This window comes from Orcinus orca, chromosome 3 (assembly GCF_937001465.1).
Source record: "Orcinus orca chromosome 3, mOrcOrc1.1, whole genome shotgun sequence".
In the NCBI taxonomy this organism is placed as follows: domain Eukaryota; kingdom Metazoa; phylum Chordata; class Mammalia; order Artiodactyla; family Delphinidae; genus Orcinus; species Orcinus orca.
This window is the reverse complement of record NC_064561.1, coordinates 142,701,261-142,718,034: the sequence shown is the minus strand read 5'-3', so window position 1 is coordinate 142,718,034 and position 16,774 is coordinate 142,701,261. Positions and strand designations below refer to the sequence as shown.

At 41.4% G+C, this 16,774-nt stretch overlaps 2 protein-coding genes across 6 annotated transcripts in view; one reads left to right on the top strand and one right to left on the bottom strand.

Moving 5' to 3' along the window:
- The window catches only part of MTREX (Mtr4 exosome RNA helicase), a 136,986-nt gene extending 130,034 nt beyond the window's left edge, over window positions 1–6,952 (top strand). For all 3 annotated transcript variants that reach the window (XM_004275144.3, XM_033437856.2, XM_033437855.2), the window contains 2 exons: window positions 5,223–5,327; window positions 6,741–6,952. In XM_004275144.3, coding sequence (XP_004275192.1) covers window positions 5,223–5,327; window positions 6,741–6,793 — 158 coding nt within the window. In that variant the 3' untranslated portion in view covers window positions 6,794–6,952. The remainder of the gene's footprint in view (window positions 1–5,222; window positions 5,328–6,740) is intronic.
- The window catches only part of PLPP1 (phospholipid phosphatase 1), a 119,648-nt gene continuing 108,389 nt past the window's right edge, over window positions 5,516–16,774 (bottom strand). For 2 of the 3 annotated variants that reach the window (XM_004275146.4, XM_004275145.4), the window contains exons 5-6: window positions 7,881–8,057; window positions 5,516–7,309 (exon numbers count right to left, since the gene is read on the bottom strand). In XM_004275146.4, coding sequence (XP_004275194.1) covers window positions 7,178–7,309; window positions 7,881–8,057 — 309 coding nt within the window. In that variant the 3' untranslated portion in view covers window positions 5,516–7,177. Of the gene's footprint in view, window positions 7,310–7,579; window positions 8,058–16,774 lie in introns of those variants that run through there. The other variant, XM_033437858.2, reaches the window with a different exon arrangement.

The window sequence follows — 16,774 nt, the reverse complement described above, 5'->3', positions numbered from 1 at the left end:
GAATTCTTGTTATCTCCACTTTATAGAAGAGTAAACTTAAAGTTTTTAATATGTTAATAGAAATGATTTGGAAGGAAAGTATTGAGTTTACTTTTGGGAACTGTTGAGTTTGAGGTGCCTATAATATGTCTGGGTGATCAACTTTTTGTTGGCAATAGTATCTAGCTGGAATTGATAGCATTGTTTTGTTTTTGTAACCGTTGTTTTTATAATTATGGCCTATTTATAAAAAATAAGTGAGCAGCTTTCATTTACTTAAGTTAAAAGTGTTACAGCAAAAATGAGTGATACGCTAATGACTGAAGTTTGTGAAATACCACCTTTAAAGATAAAACGTAGGCTCTACAAGTGATTATCCTAATACAGAAATATCACACATGGACCATCCAGAACCTTATGTTTGAATCAGGACTGAAACAGACTCACCAGTGCTCCTACTAGCATTTGCATTAATGGTATCAAAAGATTTTTAAGCAGTAGAGGAGCACCGTTCCTCCTGGGATGCAGTGGGTGGGGGATAGGCTCCTTACATGCCCTTGTTGTGTCGCTTGTGCCTGCACATGGGGGCCCAATGGAAGAGGGAGTAGGAGCTGCAGCACTCATCCAGGGGAAGAGATAAAGGTGCTATCCATTTCTCAAGTCATGAATTTACCAGTGGAGCTAGGAGATGCTCCCTTCTGATCCTACAGTGGCTGGTGTCCATCTGGCAGCCTCCTGTTCCTAGGGAATAGGCTAGTCCTCTTCTTACCCATATTTGTAAAGCTGGTTGGTTGTGTTTGCTTCATGGTTTTGATTTCAGCCCCATCCTTTCCCCCATTGCAACTTCAGGCTGTTTTGTGCATTTTTATCCTGTCTCACCCAGGTAACTGTCCTCCAGATGCCATTCAGACCTGCTTTCTCACCCTCACCCTCACCCTCACCCTCACCCTCACCCTCCCCTCCCCTCCCCTCCCCCTCCCCCTCCCCCTCCCTCTCCCTCTGCCTCTCCCTCTCCCTCTTCCTCATTTAGGCCATTAATTGAGCTTTCTCCTTCCCTGGTCCTGTCTGTTCATAATTTTCTCAGCCACGGTCACAGCAAAAACAAACTAGTATCTTCAACTTTTATAAAGGTTTCAGCTTGTAAAGGTCCAAGATTCTTCTTCCATGAACTCTTAGCCTCAAAGTTTAAAGGGAAGCCATTGCTGTAAAGGGTGGCTAATACGGTTATCTCTGCCATTTCCAATGAGGGTGTCAGATTTCTTTTCTAAACCTAGATGTAAAACTGTTAACCTGAACCTGAAAGGCATTAACCACCTCTAGGGTTTCTCATTTGTAAAATGGTAGTAGAATGTTGGATGTGGCTAACGACAGTCTCCTCCTACTTGGAAACAACATCTTCAGTGAAATCACTATTTTCTTCTGTTAAAGGTTGCTAGTAAAAGAAGCAGTGTTTGTTCTGTTAATTTTCAAAATCTTAATATAGTTTATTGGTGTCAGAATGAGTTGTCTCAGTAACAGGAAGTAAACACCAGGTAGATATCACATAGCTGCTTCCTCATTCTCCTGGAGACCTGCTGTGGAGAGGACACAGCTACTGCTTAGAGAACTTTCCTTCTGAACCACAGTTCCTTTTTTCTAGTCATGGAGAGAGAATTAGGAAGCAACTGATATTCTTGTTTTCCCATCTGCCTTATGCACCACCAACCTGGATCAGTCTAATAATTCACTTTCTCTATTCCTGTACTTTCACAGCAGAGTTCTGCTGGAGAATAATTGTATGATTTGGTGTCATCAAAAGCCACAGTCTGTAACCTCAGAATCACATTAAACCTAGTAATAATAGAAGTAGCAGGAGGAGGAGAGACTGTTGAGCACCGGCTGGGTACACTTTGAACACTACCTCATGTAGTCTTGCCCACAGCTTGCTAGTACAGTCCCTCAAGTAGTAGATGCCATCTACTACTTAGTTTGCTTAGCTATAAAGTGGGAAGAGTAATAGTTCGTATCTCGTATTGTGAGGTTAACATCATGCATGTAATCCCTGGTCCACGTCCAGAGACTATGTCCTCCATGCAGGACTTCTCTCTGGCTCTGAGACTTCTCGTAGAGGCAATTCCAGATCCTCACTGCTCTCTTAAGCATCTACCTCAACTTTGCCCCAGATTTCTAGGTGATCACTCCTGCTTCAGAGGAAAGGGAGATGCCACTAGGCCTGTCTTAACCTAGAAATTCATGGCATATATCCTTTCCCTTATTTTCCTCTTCAGAGGAAATTGCACTCAGTTCCAGGGCCGCCTTCCACTGTTTTCTGCACCTTTGCAGTCTTGAGTCACATCCTTTCTGCTGCCATTTTAGCATACGAATATGTTTATATTTCTCATCCACGTCTTCTCCAGCTACCAACATAACATACAGTGTTTAAGAGCAAGAGCATATATATCCTGGTCTTAAATCCTACCCACTCACTAGATGAATGATCCTGGGAAAGTTACTTAACTGTGCCTGTTTCCTTAGCTATAAAATGGTAATAATAATAGCTCTTATCTCGTATTGTGAGGTTAATATCATGCATGTAGAGCCTTTAGTACAGTGCCTGGCACAAAGTAGTCAGTAAGTGTTAGCTGCTGCCATCATTTTTTAGTAAGTTATCTTGTTGTCATCATCATCCTCAATCCCTCAATCCTTTCACAAGCCAGGCTTGGAAAGAGTAGTCGAGAATAGACCATCTTCAACTCCCTACCTCCCATTTCCTTCTTGAGCCATAGTAACCTAGTCCCCCATTTCACTGAAATTATCACAAGTCATTACTCTGATTGCCGAATTAAGAAAACAGACTCTTTGTGACTGGATCCTACTTGCCAATTGCCACTACTTCCTACTTCTTGAAACCCATTACTGCAAATTCTTTGGCATTACCTGGCAATGAAGATTTATAACAGAAGTGAGGAGCTTAGAGTATGACCTGAAAATCTTACTAAATATTTACAATTTTTTATCGATTATTTTAAATGTATAAACTGAATTTAATTAAAACTGAAATTTATGAAAGTAATACATTTATTATAGAAAATATAGATAAATCATTTTTGTGAGGTACTATAGTATAATATGGTTAAATGCTTAGGCTGTAGAATCTAACTGTCTAGATTTAAATCCTGACTCCATCATATACTCCCGGCTCTGACCTTGGTCAAGTTATAATTTCTCTGAGCTTCTTTTCCCTCTTTGTAAAATAGGGATAACAGTACTTGTCTCATGGAACTGTAAGGGTCAAACAAGAAAATTTACACAAAACATAGATTATAGACCTGCCACAAAGTAAGTACTCAGAAAATGTTGGACATAACCCTTTTCTAACCCTTTTTTCTTGAAACATGCTCAGCCTTATTTCACCTTGCCTTGATGCCTAAGTCTTATTATAAACATTAATTACTTTACTCTCCTATAATAAGAAGGCCAGGGTTATTGTAAGATGTGTGTAGATGTGGAGGTGAGATGTCAGTCTTGACCCTACTTCTCCAAGAACTCCATGGACCTTCTAATGGGAGAAGAGGAAGGACAATAAAGTATGAACTTTGAATATTTTGGTTTAAGGACTGTATTATGACCTTACATTCCTTTAGAGCTTTGCCCCTGTCACAGAATTTGTGCATCTCATATCTCAAGTGAGACAAATCCAGTTAGGTAAAGTAAGCCCTCTGTTTAAATTGCATTTATCGTCATTTACCTTACAAATGAGAAGGGGAAATAAGAGTAGAGTAAGGGCCTAGATCATAGAGCTAATTACTTAGCTGAATCTTTCCTAGTATCCAGGTCACCATCCAGTCTTCTTTCCTCTAACTCCAGGTGTCTCAGCTCACTCCTTTTATAACCAAGTCTAGATTAGGTGAACATTCCATAAGTAGGAGATGATAGCATCCTTTTAAGAGAGGTATCCCCATTGATCTTTCAAGTTGACATACGTGCTGGTGGTCCTCTTGTTGACCAATCTCATCCCATAAACCTCTTGCTGTGAACTAGCATCTTTGTGTTCTGCTTGCTCTGGCCCATAGGTGGGTTCAGAAACCAGGCATGTTGTCCTTATCAGCCCAGGCCCTCGTGCAACATTTTCTCAGAGAGAAAAGGTGCTGTACATGTACATGGGCATTTCCTGCTGAATCCTAATGACTCTCTTAGGTACATGGCTTATATTTTTGCCTTTGTCTAAGCTCAAATTCCATTCTGCTTTATGAGTTAAATCTCTCTACTGTTTTTCTCCCTTGGGCACACTGTACCATAATGTGCAAGGCATTAAAAGGTAAAAAGGAGCCCTCAACACTGCACATCGAGTGTATTACAAGAGCTTGATACATGTTAATGAATTCTTCCAGTGTTGCAAGGAGTTAAATAAGGACCTGAAGTGTGAGTTAACAGCTTGCATATCAGAGAGAACTGATATTCCTAATGTATTTCAGACATTAAAAATTAAATCCAAGGGTTTTAAACTTAGGCAGGTGGCACTTAAGAGGAAGGATCTCAGGGCCCCTCCTTGTGCAAGTCTGACAGAAGTGAAACTGTTTACAACTTCACCTTTGATGCAAACACTTGTCTCAGATGGAGTCACATCCAGTGGGAAGAGACTGATCTCTTTTATGCTTCATTGAGGACACATTGTGTGAGGAAAGCACTAATGAAAGAGTCTAAGGTCCAGAAGAATGATTGATTGAACCTTTAAAATTGACAAATCTGATCCTGTTACTCCCCTGCTTAAAAATTCCCTGTTGCATTCTCTTCACAGGATAGTATCCAGAGGCCGTAGTAGGCCACACTCAGGGTCCTTGAATAGCTGCTTTTCTACATTGTCTCAGTGGTCTTCCCTTGTCACTGCCTGACAGGGACCTCATTCATAAGAGACCCAAGTTATATGTCACCTTTGCTACCTTTCACCCATGTTGCTCTCTCCTGTGCTCCCAGGGCATTTTGTTTACTTACCTCTCTAAGAGCAAGTGTGAACACATTATAATAAATCCATGACTCTCTCTACCATTAGTCAAGGATGGGAATTAAACTTTCCGTCTTTGTAGCCTTCCTGGTGCCTAGCAGTCACCAGTCAAGTTTACTACTGGTTTACTGCAGGAGAAGTCCCTCAAAGTACTATCAATCAGTTAAATCATCCCATGTTCACCTTCCTTGCGTCTTCACAAAAGTTCTGCTATTCCTGATTATTTACACTTTACAAGTGATTTGTTTCCTTTTCTGTCCAGGCAGCATAATTCGTTGTATGAGGCGCCTGGAAGAACTACTTCGACAAATGTGTCAAGCAGCAAAAGCCATTGGAAACACTGAGCTGGAAAATAAATTTTCAGAAGGTCAGTATCCAGCCCATAAGCTTTTTCTAATAATTTAGGCAAATCCTGTTGAGACTTGAGCTCTTGACCACAACCTAGGAGAACATTTTCAGATGCTCTTCACTGGATTGCCATGAAGGGCCATGTAGTAGTGTCCAAAGAAAATATCAGTGTGTATGTGTTGGAAAAAGTTTGTAAATGAATATATATAAAATCTCAAAATATTTATTGTGCACTTATTGTGTGCCAGACATTGTTTTAAGCACCAGGGAATACAGCAGTGAACAAAAAAGATACAAACCCCTGCCTTAATGGGGCTCACATTCTAGTGCAGGGAGGTGGACAGTAAACAAGTCAACAATTAAAATATATCAGGTAGCAATAAAAACGAAGAGACAGTAGGGAATTGGAGGATGGATACGATGGCCTAGGGTCCCCTACTCAGAAGGTGGCATTTAGGTCCTTCATAGACACTTGATATACTTAAGCAACAACAAGAGGCCACAGTGGATGGAGCACAGCTGAACAATGAGTAGAATAGTAGGGGTTGGAGGAAGAAAAGAAATGGTCATGTAGCTCCCAGCCCTCAGCTTTTTCCTCTGAAATGATTGGAGGTTTTGAACACAGGAGTGATGTGCTCTGACTTGGGTTTCACAAGGCAGTTCTTGCTGTTGCATCACAGGCAAGTCTGTAGATTAGCAAGGTGGAAGCAGGAAGACCAGATCAGGAAAGAATGGCTAGACCAAGGTGGTAGTAATGGGGAGAGGCATACATGCTTGCAAATAATTTCATTCATTCCATCTGAATGCTGGCCAAGAGAAAGGACTATGAGTTAAAACATCAAAGAAGAGCAGCCACATAGTTGCTCTGAGTTACCAGCTGCTCACAGTCAAACCTGGTGATTCTGCTGGCAACTCAGCGCCTTAAGAAGAAGCTTATGAAAGCTGCTTATATCTTCAACATTGTTAAAGAGAGGCAGACCTATTTAATCACTCCAGGGTTAAGTCTAGTTTTGTAAACTTCTATATGATAAAATGTGTTTGTCCTTAGTCCAGAAAGAATTTCACATGGTAACTGAAATATAGTGCCTTCCATGCAGGCTGAAAAATTCATGCTTTTGGGTCAACTAACTTCTTGGACAGCTTAGTCCCTCTGGTCTGGTCTTTCTGAATAATTTTAGACACCCCCGCACGCACGGGGTACTTTAGATTCAAGAGTCATGAGAACAGGGGTCTGGTTTCTAAGTTTCCCATGTCTCAGAGGTGGCTGTGAACTCCTCTAGGTGTCCTTCAGGCAAGCAAGGTTTTGTATTTTCCAGGCTTGCCCTCTCACCAAATTTAATCAGGATTGTTGTGCTGTCTTCAAAACCCCAGGGGAGAAGAATTACATTCTTTGTGGTCTTGAGAATTTAAACTGTATTTTCTTTTCTCTTAGGAATCACCAAAATCAAGAGAGATATTGTGTTTGCTGCCAGCCTCTACCTATAAAGAGTCAGCTAAAGGAATGTGGGATTTTAAATTGTTCACCACCTGTCTGATGTATTATATTTAAATCAAGCATCATTCTAAGAAAGCATATTACATACACAGTTGTACATAAGCATTACATTTTTTTAATAAAAAAATGTACAGGTGGGGCATTTGTTTTAGTGAAAGGCTTGAAATTTTTTGTAATGAACTTAGAGCTATTAGATAACCATTGTGTTAAATGTAACTATATACACACAGGTAAAGTGGGCATCCAAGAGTTACAGTAGCAGCAGTCCCCTTAAAGGCTTGTATACTGGGAAGAAGGACGCATCCTCTTGCCTTCTGGTTGCAATCATTTTCCTTTAGAAAGCAGGCCAGCTTCATCTGGGCACTCTGCCACCTTCAAGGTTGGTGAGTGTTCCGATAGTGATTCCCTGTCGTTGGTGTTTCATGCAGAGTTGTATGAGAGTCCTCTTCTTTTCTTTCTTTAAAAGGAGAATTTCTCTCCTTGAAGAAATCTGATACATATACAGCCTGTATAGAACAGGTAACATTTAGAATGGGGCAAAGTATTTAATGATACAATTTTAAATAAGTTTAAACCGTATACAAAGTTGCAATAAGCAGTGTGCAAAATATAAACAAAAGGATATACTTTACAGGGTACAGGTTAAGGGTATGAATAAATTAGTGGCTAACAGGAATTTTTGTTAAGGACATTCTGAGAGTTGCTCTGTTATGTACTGGGCAGATGGCTTCACTCTGCTAGCCCTTAATGAAAGTGTCATTCCTCATGTAAATTAGTTTTGTTTTTTGTTTTTTTGTTTTTTCCAATTCATACTAAAAACACTTTATAGCCAGAGCTTTTTACAATTAAAAAAAAATTTAGTAAATTTTTAAATAACTTGCGAAGAGTAAGTAACGTAGGTATTATTTGCTATCTATCCTAAAATGACTTTTAATAACGTTGGGGTCCTCACCCAGTAGCAATTATTGAGCCACATTCTCTGCCTTAGCATACTTTTCTCATTGGGACATTTTTTTCTACTTATTTATCCAAGTGTTTCTCAGTATCAGGATGTAGGCTGCTGCCCTGTATACTTACAACTAATACTGCAACCAGAGCTCCTTGAATGAGTCCGGTCAACACATCACTCCAGTGGTGTTTGTAATCAGAAACTCGAGAAAGGCCCACATAAATGGACGCAGCAACAAGACCAAATTGCAGTGTAGGGCGTAAGAGTCTTGCCCAGTCTCCCTTCATCCTGGCTTGAAGATAAAGCTAACAGAAAAGATAAAAATAAAGAAAAGAGCTTAACATACCAACTGGAGACTATGTTTATATTAATTATCACCACATTGTTAAAGGGTTGATGTTTAAAATGATAGTCACAAAATATTAATATTCATTAAATAATCTGTGATTTACTATATATATGGAACAGGGCTTTAGGCAAGCATTCTTGTACTCATTAATACCTAAAAATTAATCCCAAAACAAAACCAAAAGGATAAAAAATTTAAAAAATAAAAACTATTACCACCACTCTTCAAATTATGAACAAGGTAAGTGTTTCAGACCTTCTAGGATTTCAGGGGGCAGCTCCTCACCTTGCAGTTTGAATTATAACTGTCATTAGTGTAGAGTCTTGGGATCAACTGCTAGCATTCTGAGCACAGGTTGCCCTTACCCTGGGCCAAGCTACTGTATTTTCTAGCCAGCCATCTAGGAACTAAATTTGCTTAATTCACCCAAACAATTTACTTGAGAGCTCCTCTGGCCTCAAATTATTTAACAGAGCAACTGAGACTAAATAAATAATCTGTATTTATAAGTAAATACAATAATCTGCCTAAGTAAATAATACAGTTTGTAGTTTAGTCCTGATCCAGTAAAGGAGTCTATTCTTTCAATAGCACCTGTACCCTTTAAGTTCTATGACTTTTCTAATCAGACCTGAGAATCTTGCCTTTGCCATTGTCAGCCTGCCTCTGATTTTGGGTGCATCCCTAAAGATTGTAATGTAGAATGAATTTGGAATAGTTTCCTATGAACTCCTTTCAGCCAATATGGTCTCATTTTTGTAAAACAAAAATTTTCCTAACTTCTATCCAATAAGAATATACTTCTTAATATTCATTTTTTAAAACTCTGCTCAGTAATTTATGGCTCATATACTTAAACTGTTTTCTGAGGACTGCATTTAATTATGTGGCTGTACCCACTGACGCTGCCTATTTAAAATAGATACACAAATCCATTTCCAGTTCTTTGGGCACTGCTATGTGTGTTCAGTTCTCAGCACCTGGCAAAGCCCCAGAGGTTGTCTAATTTTATCAAGTACTTTATAGTATAAACATCTAACCCTAAAAGAGCATACCAGTTGTTTAACTGAGTTGGACTCCTTAACTGGCTGAAGTGCTACTGGCTTTCTGTAGAGCTCCTCTTCCCTGTTTTTGTTTGTTGTTGTTGAAGCTATAAAAACGTAAGGAGTAAGAGGCTTGTCTCAAGATTCTAGAGTTGGGAAGATAGTTGGTTCTGGTTGGGGCAAAGTTGACATGTGCCAACTGAAGCCCAGTTAGGTACCACAGCCGTGCCAGGTAAGATTTCACCTCATTAGTTCTATTTTTATTGGAAACTTTTTGTTCATTTTAAGGAGGACAGTTCCTTGACTAGGGCTGAAGCCAAGTTTCATATATAAAGTTTAACTGACCCTCTTCTTAAGCCACCTTTTCAGGTAAGGGTTAAAGGCATGGGTTATTTAGACTATAAAAACATATACCTAAGAATTACAAATACTTACATGAATGCAGACATCTTAGGGAGAACTGCACCCATCCCTGCTAGCGACATAGCAATAAAAAAAACCAAAAAGCAAAAAAAAAAACTCTAAAATGGTTGTAAAGCTAGTCCTACCCTAAAGGAAACTCAGAGACAGGGCTTTCAAGGCTCTCCCTCACTTAAGATTCTAAAACCCCTCTAACAATACTTTCCTTTGAAAGAACCCTGACTTTGACTCTAGGTAGCCTGCAGACATCTGTTAAATAAGTATTAATTTGCCCCAATCTCTTCCTCAACATCCCTGTGAAAGTAACATTCACTTATGGTCAGTAATCAAATAAGTTGCAGTATACTTGAGGTGAACCCTTTATCCTCTAAGTACTTAGTTTCTTCTTACACGTCTACCCAAGTACAGATGGTCCCCTTGGTGTGGATCCAGAGGCCACTCCCCCTGTGGGAGCTCTGGGATTCCCCAGTTGTGATCATACACCTAACCTTGTGCTCCACTCTGTGTTCTGGCCCTTCTGCTGACTAACGGCCGTATGGCCTGAGTGCAGGCTCTGGTCACAGAACAGTTCTCAGCTCTGGGTGAGGTTGGTTAATTGAGTGTGCTTCCTATATGCCTGTTCTGTGTTTCCCTGGGTCCAGGGTACTCAGTGTAGCTCTACAAAAGCTGGGCACCACCTCTAGCCCTGCTCTTCCCTGGGAAGACTCTTCCATTTCAGTAGACCCCAAGGCGGTAAACACTGAGTTTCTTGAACCTTGGGTCAACTGAGTTCCACAGTTGACATGCCCTGAACAACTCCAGACCTCGACAACTCCCCTCCCGCGTTTCCAGCCAAAAGTCTGTTCTACACGAGCAGGTCCAACAAAGCACACCATGCTGTCTTTCTGGTGGCTCCTCTTCCTCATCCTTTCTCAGCTTCTGCAGTGCAAATCTTTTAAGCTCCCTCTCTCTGGAGGCGCTAGAGACTTGGCTTCCTCCTACCACTCATTTAACTGCTTTCCAGAATCTTTACCTCTTGCTTATTGTCTCGTTTTCCATTCTTTGACTTCGTGGATTTATAACTTTTTTAATTCTACTCCTTGTCCTTTGAGAGGGGAGAAGAAAGTATGTATGTTTCATTAAAAAGAAGTCTCCATTCCTCCATCTTTCCCTAACTGTCTCAGAGAAACTGACTACCTGATGCTTCTCAGCACTGTTATATTAGAACTAGATACAGGGACAACTCATGCTTTAATGCCAGAGCTGATAATAAAAAGGCTCTGTAGGTCCCTGCCTTTGCAATCTCCACTGTTTCCCTTCTTCCCACACATGCATATGTTAATCACATGTGCACTAAACCCATTAGAGGTAAGGCATTCAATTGCTTATCTCTTAAGATTTAGAACTTACAGAACTCCATATCCAATGTTGTATATGGTACCAGACTGGTTCAGTGGCAGCATCTACAATTTTCAATTCTCCCAGGCTTCCCTGGTGGCACAGTGGTTTAAGAATCCGCCTGCCAATGCAGGGGACACAGGTTCAAGCCCTGGTCCGGGAAGATCCCACGTACAGCAGAGCAACTAAGCCCGTGCGCCAGTACTACTGAGCCTGTGCCCTAGAGCCCATGAGCCACAACTACTGAGCCCATGCACCCTAGAGCCCATGAGCCACAACTGCTGAAGCCCGTGCACCATAGAGCCCATGAGCTGCAACTACTGAAGCCCGCACACCGCAACGAAGAGCAGCGCCCGCTCTCCGCAACTAGAGAAAGCCCACGTGCAGCAACAAAGACCAACGCTGCCCAAAAATAATAATTTTTTTAAAAAGCTTTCAATTTTCCCTCTGGGGGAAACTGCTGATCCACAGACAAAATTGAAGGGGACCACATAGCCCTGCCTTATTTTCTGGGAGGGCACTGAGTATGACTTATGACAGGCTTGACCTAGAAATCTGCTGGGCTGTAATGTGCCCTCTGGGATTTACACTGGGAGTAAAAAGGAGTTCTCTATTTTCAGAAGTTGTAGAAATGGCACCTAATGGATACATGATAGGCTACTTGCAAACTAAAGAGGAAGCAAAAGCTATGGTTAGATAAGAATGAGCCATTTAATAGAAAAGAATGAAGCAGCCACGGTGTGGAGTGGCAGCCACACTGTAAAAAAACCAGGTGGTCAATGAGACACATGGAAAAAGTTCTGTTCCTGTTGGTGTGCCTGTTCTAATCCATGTATGTCTTTACTATAAACCATCCTCTCTTCTAGGAGATATACGTAAGTCAGCTGCTTACAACCAAAAGATAAAAAAGACGCAGACCTACTAGAGAATGGACTTGACACGGGGAGGGGGAAGGGTAAGTTGGGACCAAGTGAGAGTGGCATGGACACATATACACTACCAAATGTAAAATAGCTAGTGGGAAGCAGCCGCATAGCACAGGGAGATCAGCTCGGTGCTTTGTGACCACCTAGAGGGGTGGGATAGGGAGGGAGGGAGGGAGGGAGATGCAAAGAGGGAGGAGATATGTGGATATATGTATATGTACAGCTGATTCACTTTGTTATAAAGCAGAAACTAATACACCATTGTAAGGCAATTATACTCCAATAAAGATGTTTAAAAAAAAAAAAAAAGTTTTGGGCTTCCCTGGTGGCGCAGTGGTTGAGAGTCCGCCTGCCGATGCAGGGGACATGGTTTCGTGCCCCGGTCCGGGAAGATCCCACATGCCGCGGAGCGGCTGGGCCCGTGAGCCATGGCCACTGAGCCTGCGCATCCAGAGCCTGTGCTCCGCCATGGGAGAGGCCACAACAGTGAGGCCCACGTACCGCAAAAAAAAAAAAAAAAGCCAGTTAACAGCCTCCTCTCTGTGTGTTTAACCAAAATCCTGTTTTGTTTTATTTTAAAATTTGAATTTCTGCGACTCAAATGATAGTTTTAGTTTTTAAAAAGGTACGTTTCAAATGAAAAGGAAAACAGGCTGCTTGTACACCTGGGTTCAAACAAGGAGAAAAACTTAGAAAAATAAAATCCCACATCAGAACAAACATACTAAATGTCCACTGAAGGCACCATTACAAGAGAACTGTGGCACTAGGCATGGGATTTACTTCTATGACTTTTTTTCTGCAAACAGTACAAGGGTGTGAGCCCCTAAGCCAAATGACTCATCTGTCATTCTCTCAGGCCCATTCTAACATTCTTCTCTGAACATGCTTCACTTTGGCCTAGCTAACTGACTTGCCCAGTGGGTATTTCATTGGGGGGAAGGGGGTACTGCTTGATGAGAGATTCTAGCCTCTGGATCCCTCCCAATCCTATCATCCAACTTTCTGGTGAAGGAAAAAGCTCCAAAATAGAAAGTTCACAACTAGAAATAAAAGACAAGGTGGAAACAGCAGAACAAAAGCAATGACCTGCAGCAGTTCACTGAGGTGCTTCCCAGAAGCAAAAGCTTCACACTGTGATAGTACAGGATTCATGAAGCCCCAGTGCAGGACAGCAAAGGAACAAAGGATGAAAACAAATGCAGCTGGCGAGTTTCATTACTAAGGCAATCCACAAAACTCCAGTCAGCAGTGGAAGACTTGTAGACATAAAGAGGCAGGTAGAAAAGAGGGCCTAATCCAGGGATTTACACTGAGCTGGATTTGCAGTGGTAACTAAGTTTTTAAGAGGGGAAGCAAAGGGAATTAACACAAGGGTGAGCCAAGGAGAGAGAATGGATGGGGGAGAATCCCCAGTTAGGTGTTCAGTCTTCGCTCGCGTATAAAGGACTCCTATGCCTACCTCCCCCACCAATTTGAACACTGTCCTGAAATATTTAAGAGAACAGTCATGTTTATAAAAGGAACACATGAGCCTGCCTGGTGGCATCCCTGCTCTAACATACAGGAAAATGCAACAGGCCTTGGATTTCCAGGAGACACAAGTTGGGAAATGAAAAAGAGTTAACAGGAAAGACAAAGATACAGCATATGCTTCACTAACCTTTACACTCCTCCCTCCCCCCATTTTCACCTATTAAAAGGAGGAGGAGAGACAAATACCACACGAGGATGTGATAGGGAGAGAGCGTTAACCTCAAGGCCCAAAGGAGACTGCGGTGAGGTCTGTCTATCCCTCCCTGTCTTGAACCTGACCAGTGAGTCAAATCAAGAGCTCAGAGCAAATCAGTTACAACCACTGACTGCAGAGCCCAGTTTCAGAAAGCAGAAACTAGTTTGAAGAGAATTAGCCTTGTCGCCACACTCCACCAATATCCTCCAAGGAACGCTCTCACTGAAACCAGGCCTCACCACTGGCCTTCGTGAAAAGGAAGGTTTCAGGGGTAGTTTTTGCCTCCAAAATGAGCAAATGCCACTCTTCCAGGTAGGGCTTCTGGTCAGGAAAACCCCATGTAAATCTTACGGCTCAATGCAGGATAAAGTGTCCAATCTCTCTTAGCAAAGTAAAACCTACTGAAAATGGGTTGAAAATAAGCTACTATGCCTGATATTTTTAAAGAAAGAAAAGCTGCTTAGCTGGGATATTACTAGAGATTCATAAAGGCAATGTTTTTATTCTTTCGGGCAAAAAGGACAGGAGTCAATTTGCTCAAAATAACTAGATATTCAAGCCCAGAGAGGAGCGTTGTAGGAAGAAGCTCCACCGTGCAGGCAGCAAATACTTCACTGGCAAGTGCAGAGAGGCCTCCCCCAAAACACAGAGCTAACAGTTGTGGATCACTTTATGAAGAGCCTCACGATATGGGTCACACAGATGACGCTGTCAGAATAAACAGTGAGGACTTCCCAGTGCACAGGACCACGCTGGAAAAAAGAAGCTGTACACATTTTTCTTTTTGTGTAAAAAATTACACTTTTTTAAAAAGTAAGGAAACTCAATGTCTATGACACTACATAAACATTCTTCCATTATTTTATTATCACTGAAGAGTAGGATATCACCTTTCTTTTGTTGTCTAAAACTTCTGAAGGAAAAAAAAAATTTAGCTTCCATTAAAGGATCTAGTTGTACAACCTCATTTTTAAAATTTGATTGTTGAACAAGGTATTTTTTGAAGCTGGTTTATTTTTATTTTGCCTTTCCGAGACTGACCTTGTAACACTTAACTATAAAATGCTATTGCCTCATAAAGTCTCTTAATACGGGCATACCTTGGAGATATTGTGGGTTTGGCTTCAGACCACTGCAGTAGAGTGAATATCGCAATAAAGAGAGTCACATGAATTTTCTGGTTTCCCAGTGCATATACAAGTTATGTTTACGCTATACTGTACAGTCCATTAAGTGTGCAATAGCATTTTGTCTTAAAAAGAGTACATACCTTAAAAATACTTTGCTAAAAAATGCTAACAATCATCTGAGCCTTCAGCGAGTTGTAATATTTTTGCAACAGTAATATCAAAGATCACTGATCACAGATATAACAGTAATAATGAAAAAGTCTGAAATATTTTGAGAATTACCAAAATGTGATACAGAGACATGAAGTGAGCAAATGCTATTGGAAAAATGGCACCCATAGACTTGCTTGGTGCAGGGTTGCCACAAATCTTCAGTTTACAAAGAACGTACTATCTGTGAAGTGTGATAAAGTGAAGCACAATAAAATAAGGTATGACTGTACTTATTCTTAAAATAAGACGGTTTCTGGCTTCCCTGGTGGTGCAGTGGTTAAGAATCCGCCTGCCAATGCAAGGGACACGGGTTCAAGCCCTGGTCCGGGAAGATCCCACATGCCGCGGAGCAACTAAGCCCTTGCACCACAACTACTGAGCCTGCACTCTAGAGCCCGCGAGCCACAACTACTGAAGCCTGCGCGCCACAACTACTGAAGCCCGCATGCCTAGAGCCCGTGCTCCACAACAAGAGAAGCCACCGCGATGAGAAGCCCGTGCACTGCAAAGAAGAGTAGCCCCCACTCGCCGCAACTACAGAAAGCCCACGCACAGCAATGAAGACCCAATGCAGCCAAAAATAAGTAAATAAAATAAATAAATAAAAATTTAAAAATCATATTAAAAAAAATAAGAGGGTTCCCCCCCATTTTCAACCACAGTCAAGGGATTATTTTCACATTTTTAAAGGGCTATTTGAAAAAGAAGAATATGCGACTGAGATTGCACCTGGCTTACAAAGCCTAAATATTATCTGACCTGTGACTGAAAAAATCTGCCAACCCCTGAATTAGACTAGCAACAGCATGCTCAACACAAAGAAATATACCTTGGTCTACTTATTTTGAAACATTGCTTCTAATACCAAGCCAGGCACATTGTATTGTTCCACCTTCATCTGATGAGAGACCTGGCCAGGAGAGCACTGCAAGGCAGGCCTCAGTTTATTCTTCTCTAGACTTTAATTTTACCATCTTTAGGATTCACAGAGTTCCTGAATTTAAATCTCAAATCCTACCTTAAAATTAGGCAGGATTCATGTAGTTTATGGGCCATTTGCCCAATGCTCACATTAATTCACAGTTTGAGAAACATCTTCATGAAATATCAACAGTGCTAGGTAGTGTACGGTCAATGCCAGATGAGGGACTGTACAAATGCTGAGGAAAGTAGGTGGTGTCAGAGGGTCTGAGTAAGACAGAGATGGGGGCAAGCACTATCTAAACACAGAGATGGGGGCAAGGCCCAGATACAAGGCATTCTGTGGCAGGGAGGGAAGCCAAGCTGAAGCGCTGACACTGAGAGGTACTTGGGTTCCTGTTGTAGTGTTTTATATAGAAATTTCATAACAGGCAGTGATATAAACACTCTGGGGTTACAGTCTCAATATGACAGTGCTGGGAAAAGTACTTTAGTGTATTCCTTACTGTACTGAAAAAAGGACAGTCTCATCCCATTCCTCTTTTCCTGAACAATCAAGTAAATTTGGAATCTTTGGCATCTGGCCAAACTCCAGGGGAGTCACTAAACACATCAACTGGCTACATGCAACCCTACCCTGCTGCCAACCTAGGTGGTTTTCACAGGTCTAATAGTCCAGGCACTGTAAAGTGTGCAGGGCTCGGCTCCCTGCCTGAGGAGAACAATGGTCGGGTATTTTCTTTAAGAGACATTTTTAACCAGAAGTTAATTTCTGGGTGTCAGGAATTGACAGGGAAGTTCTGGCTATCAAAGACTGTCCTCAGAGAGGATTTAAATGACTACATCTCCACCTGAATCTGGGACTGACGCATGATGCCAAGATGCCTAGGGGAGCAAGGCGAGTCATTGCC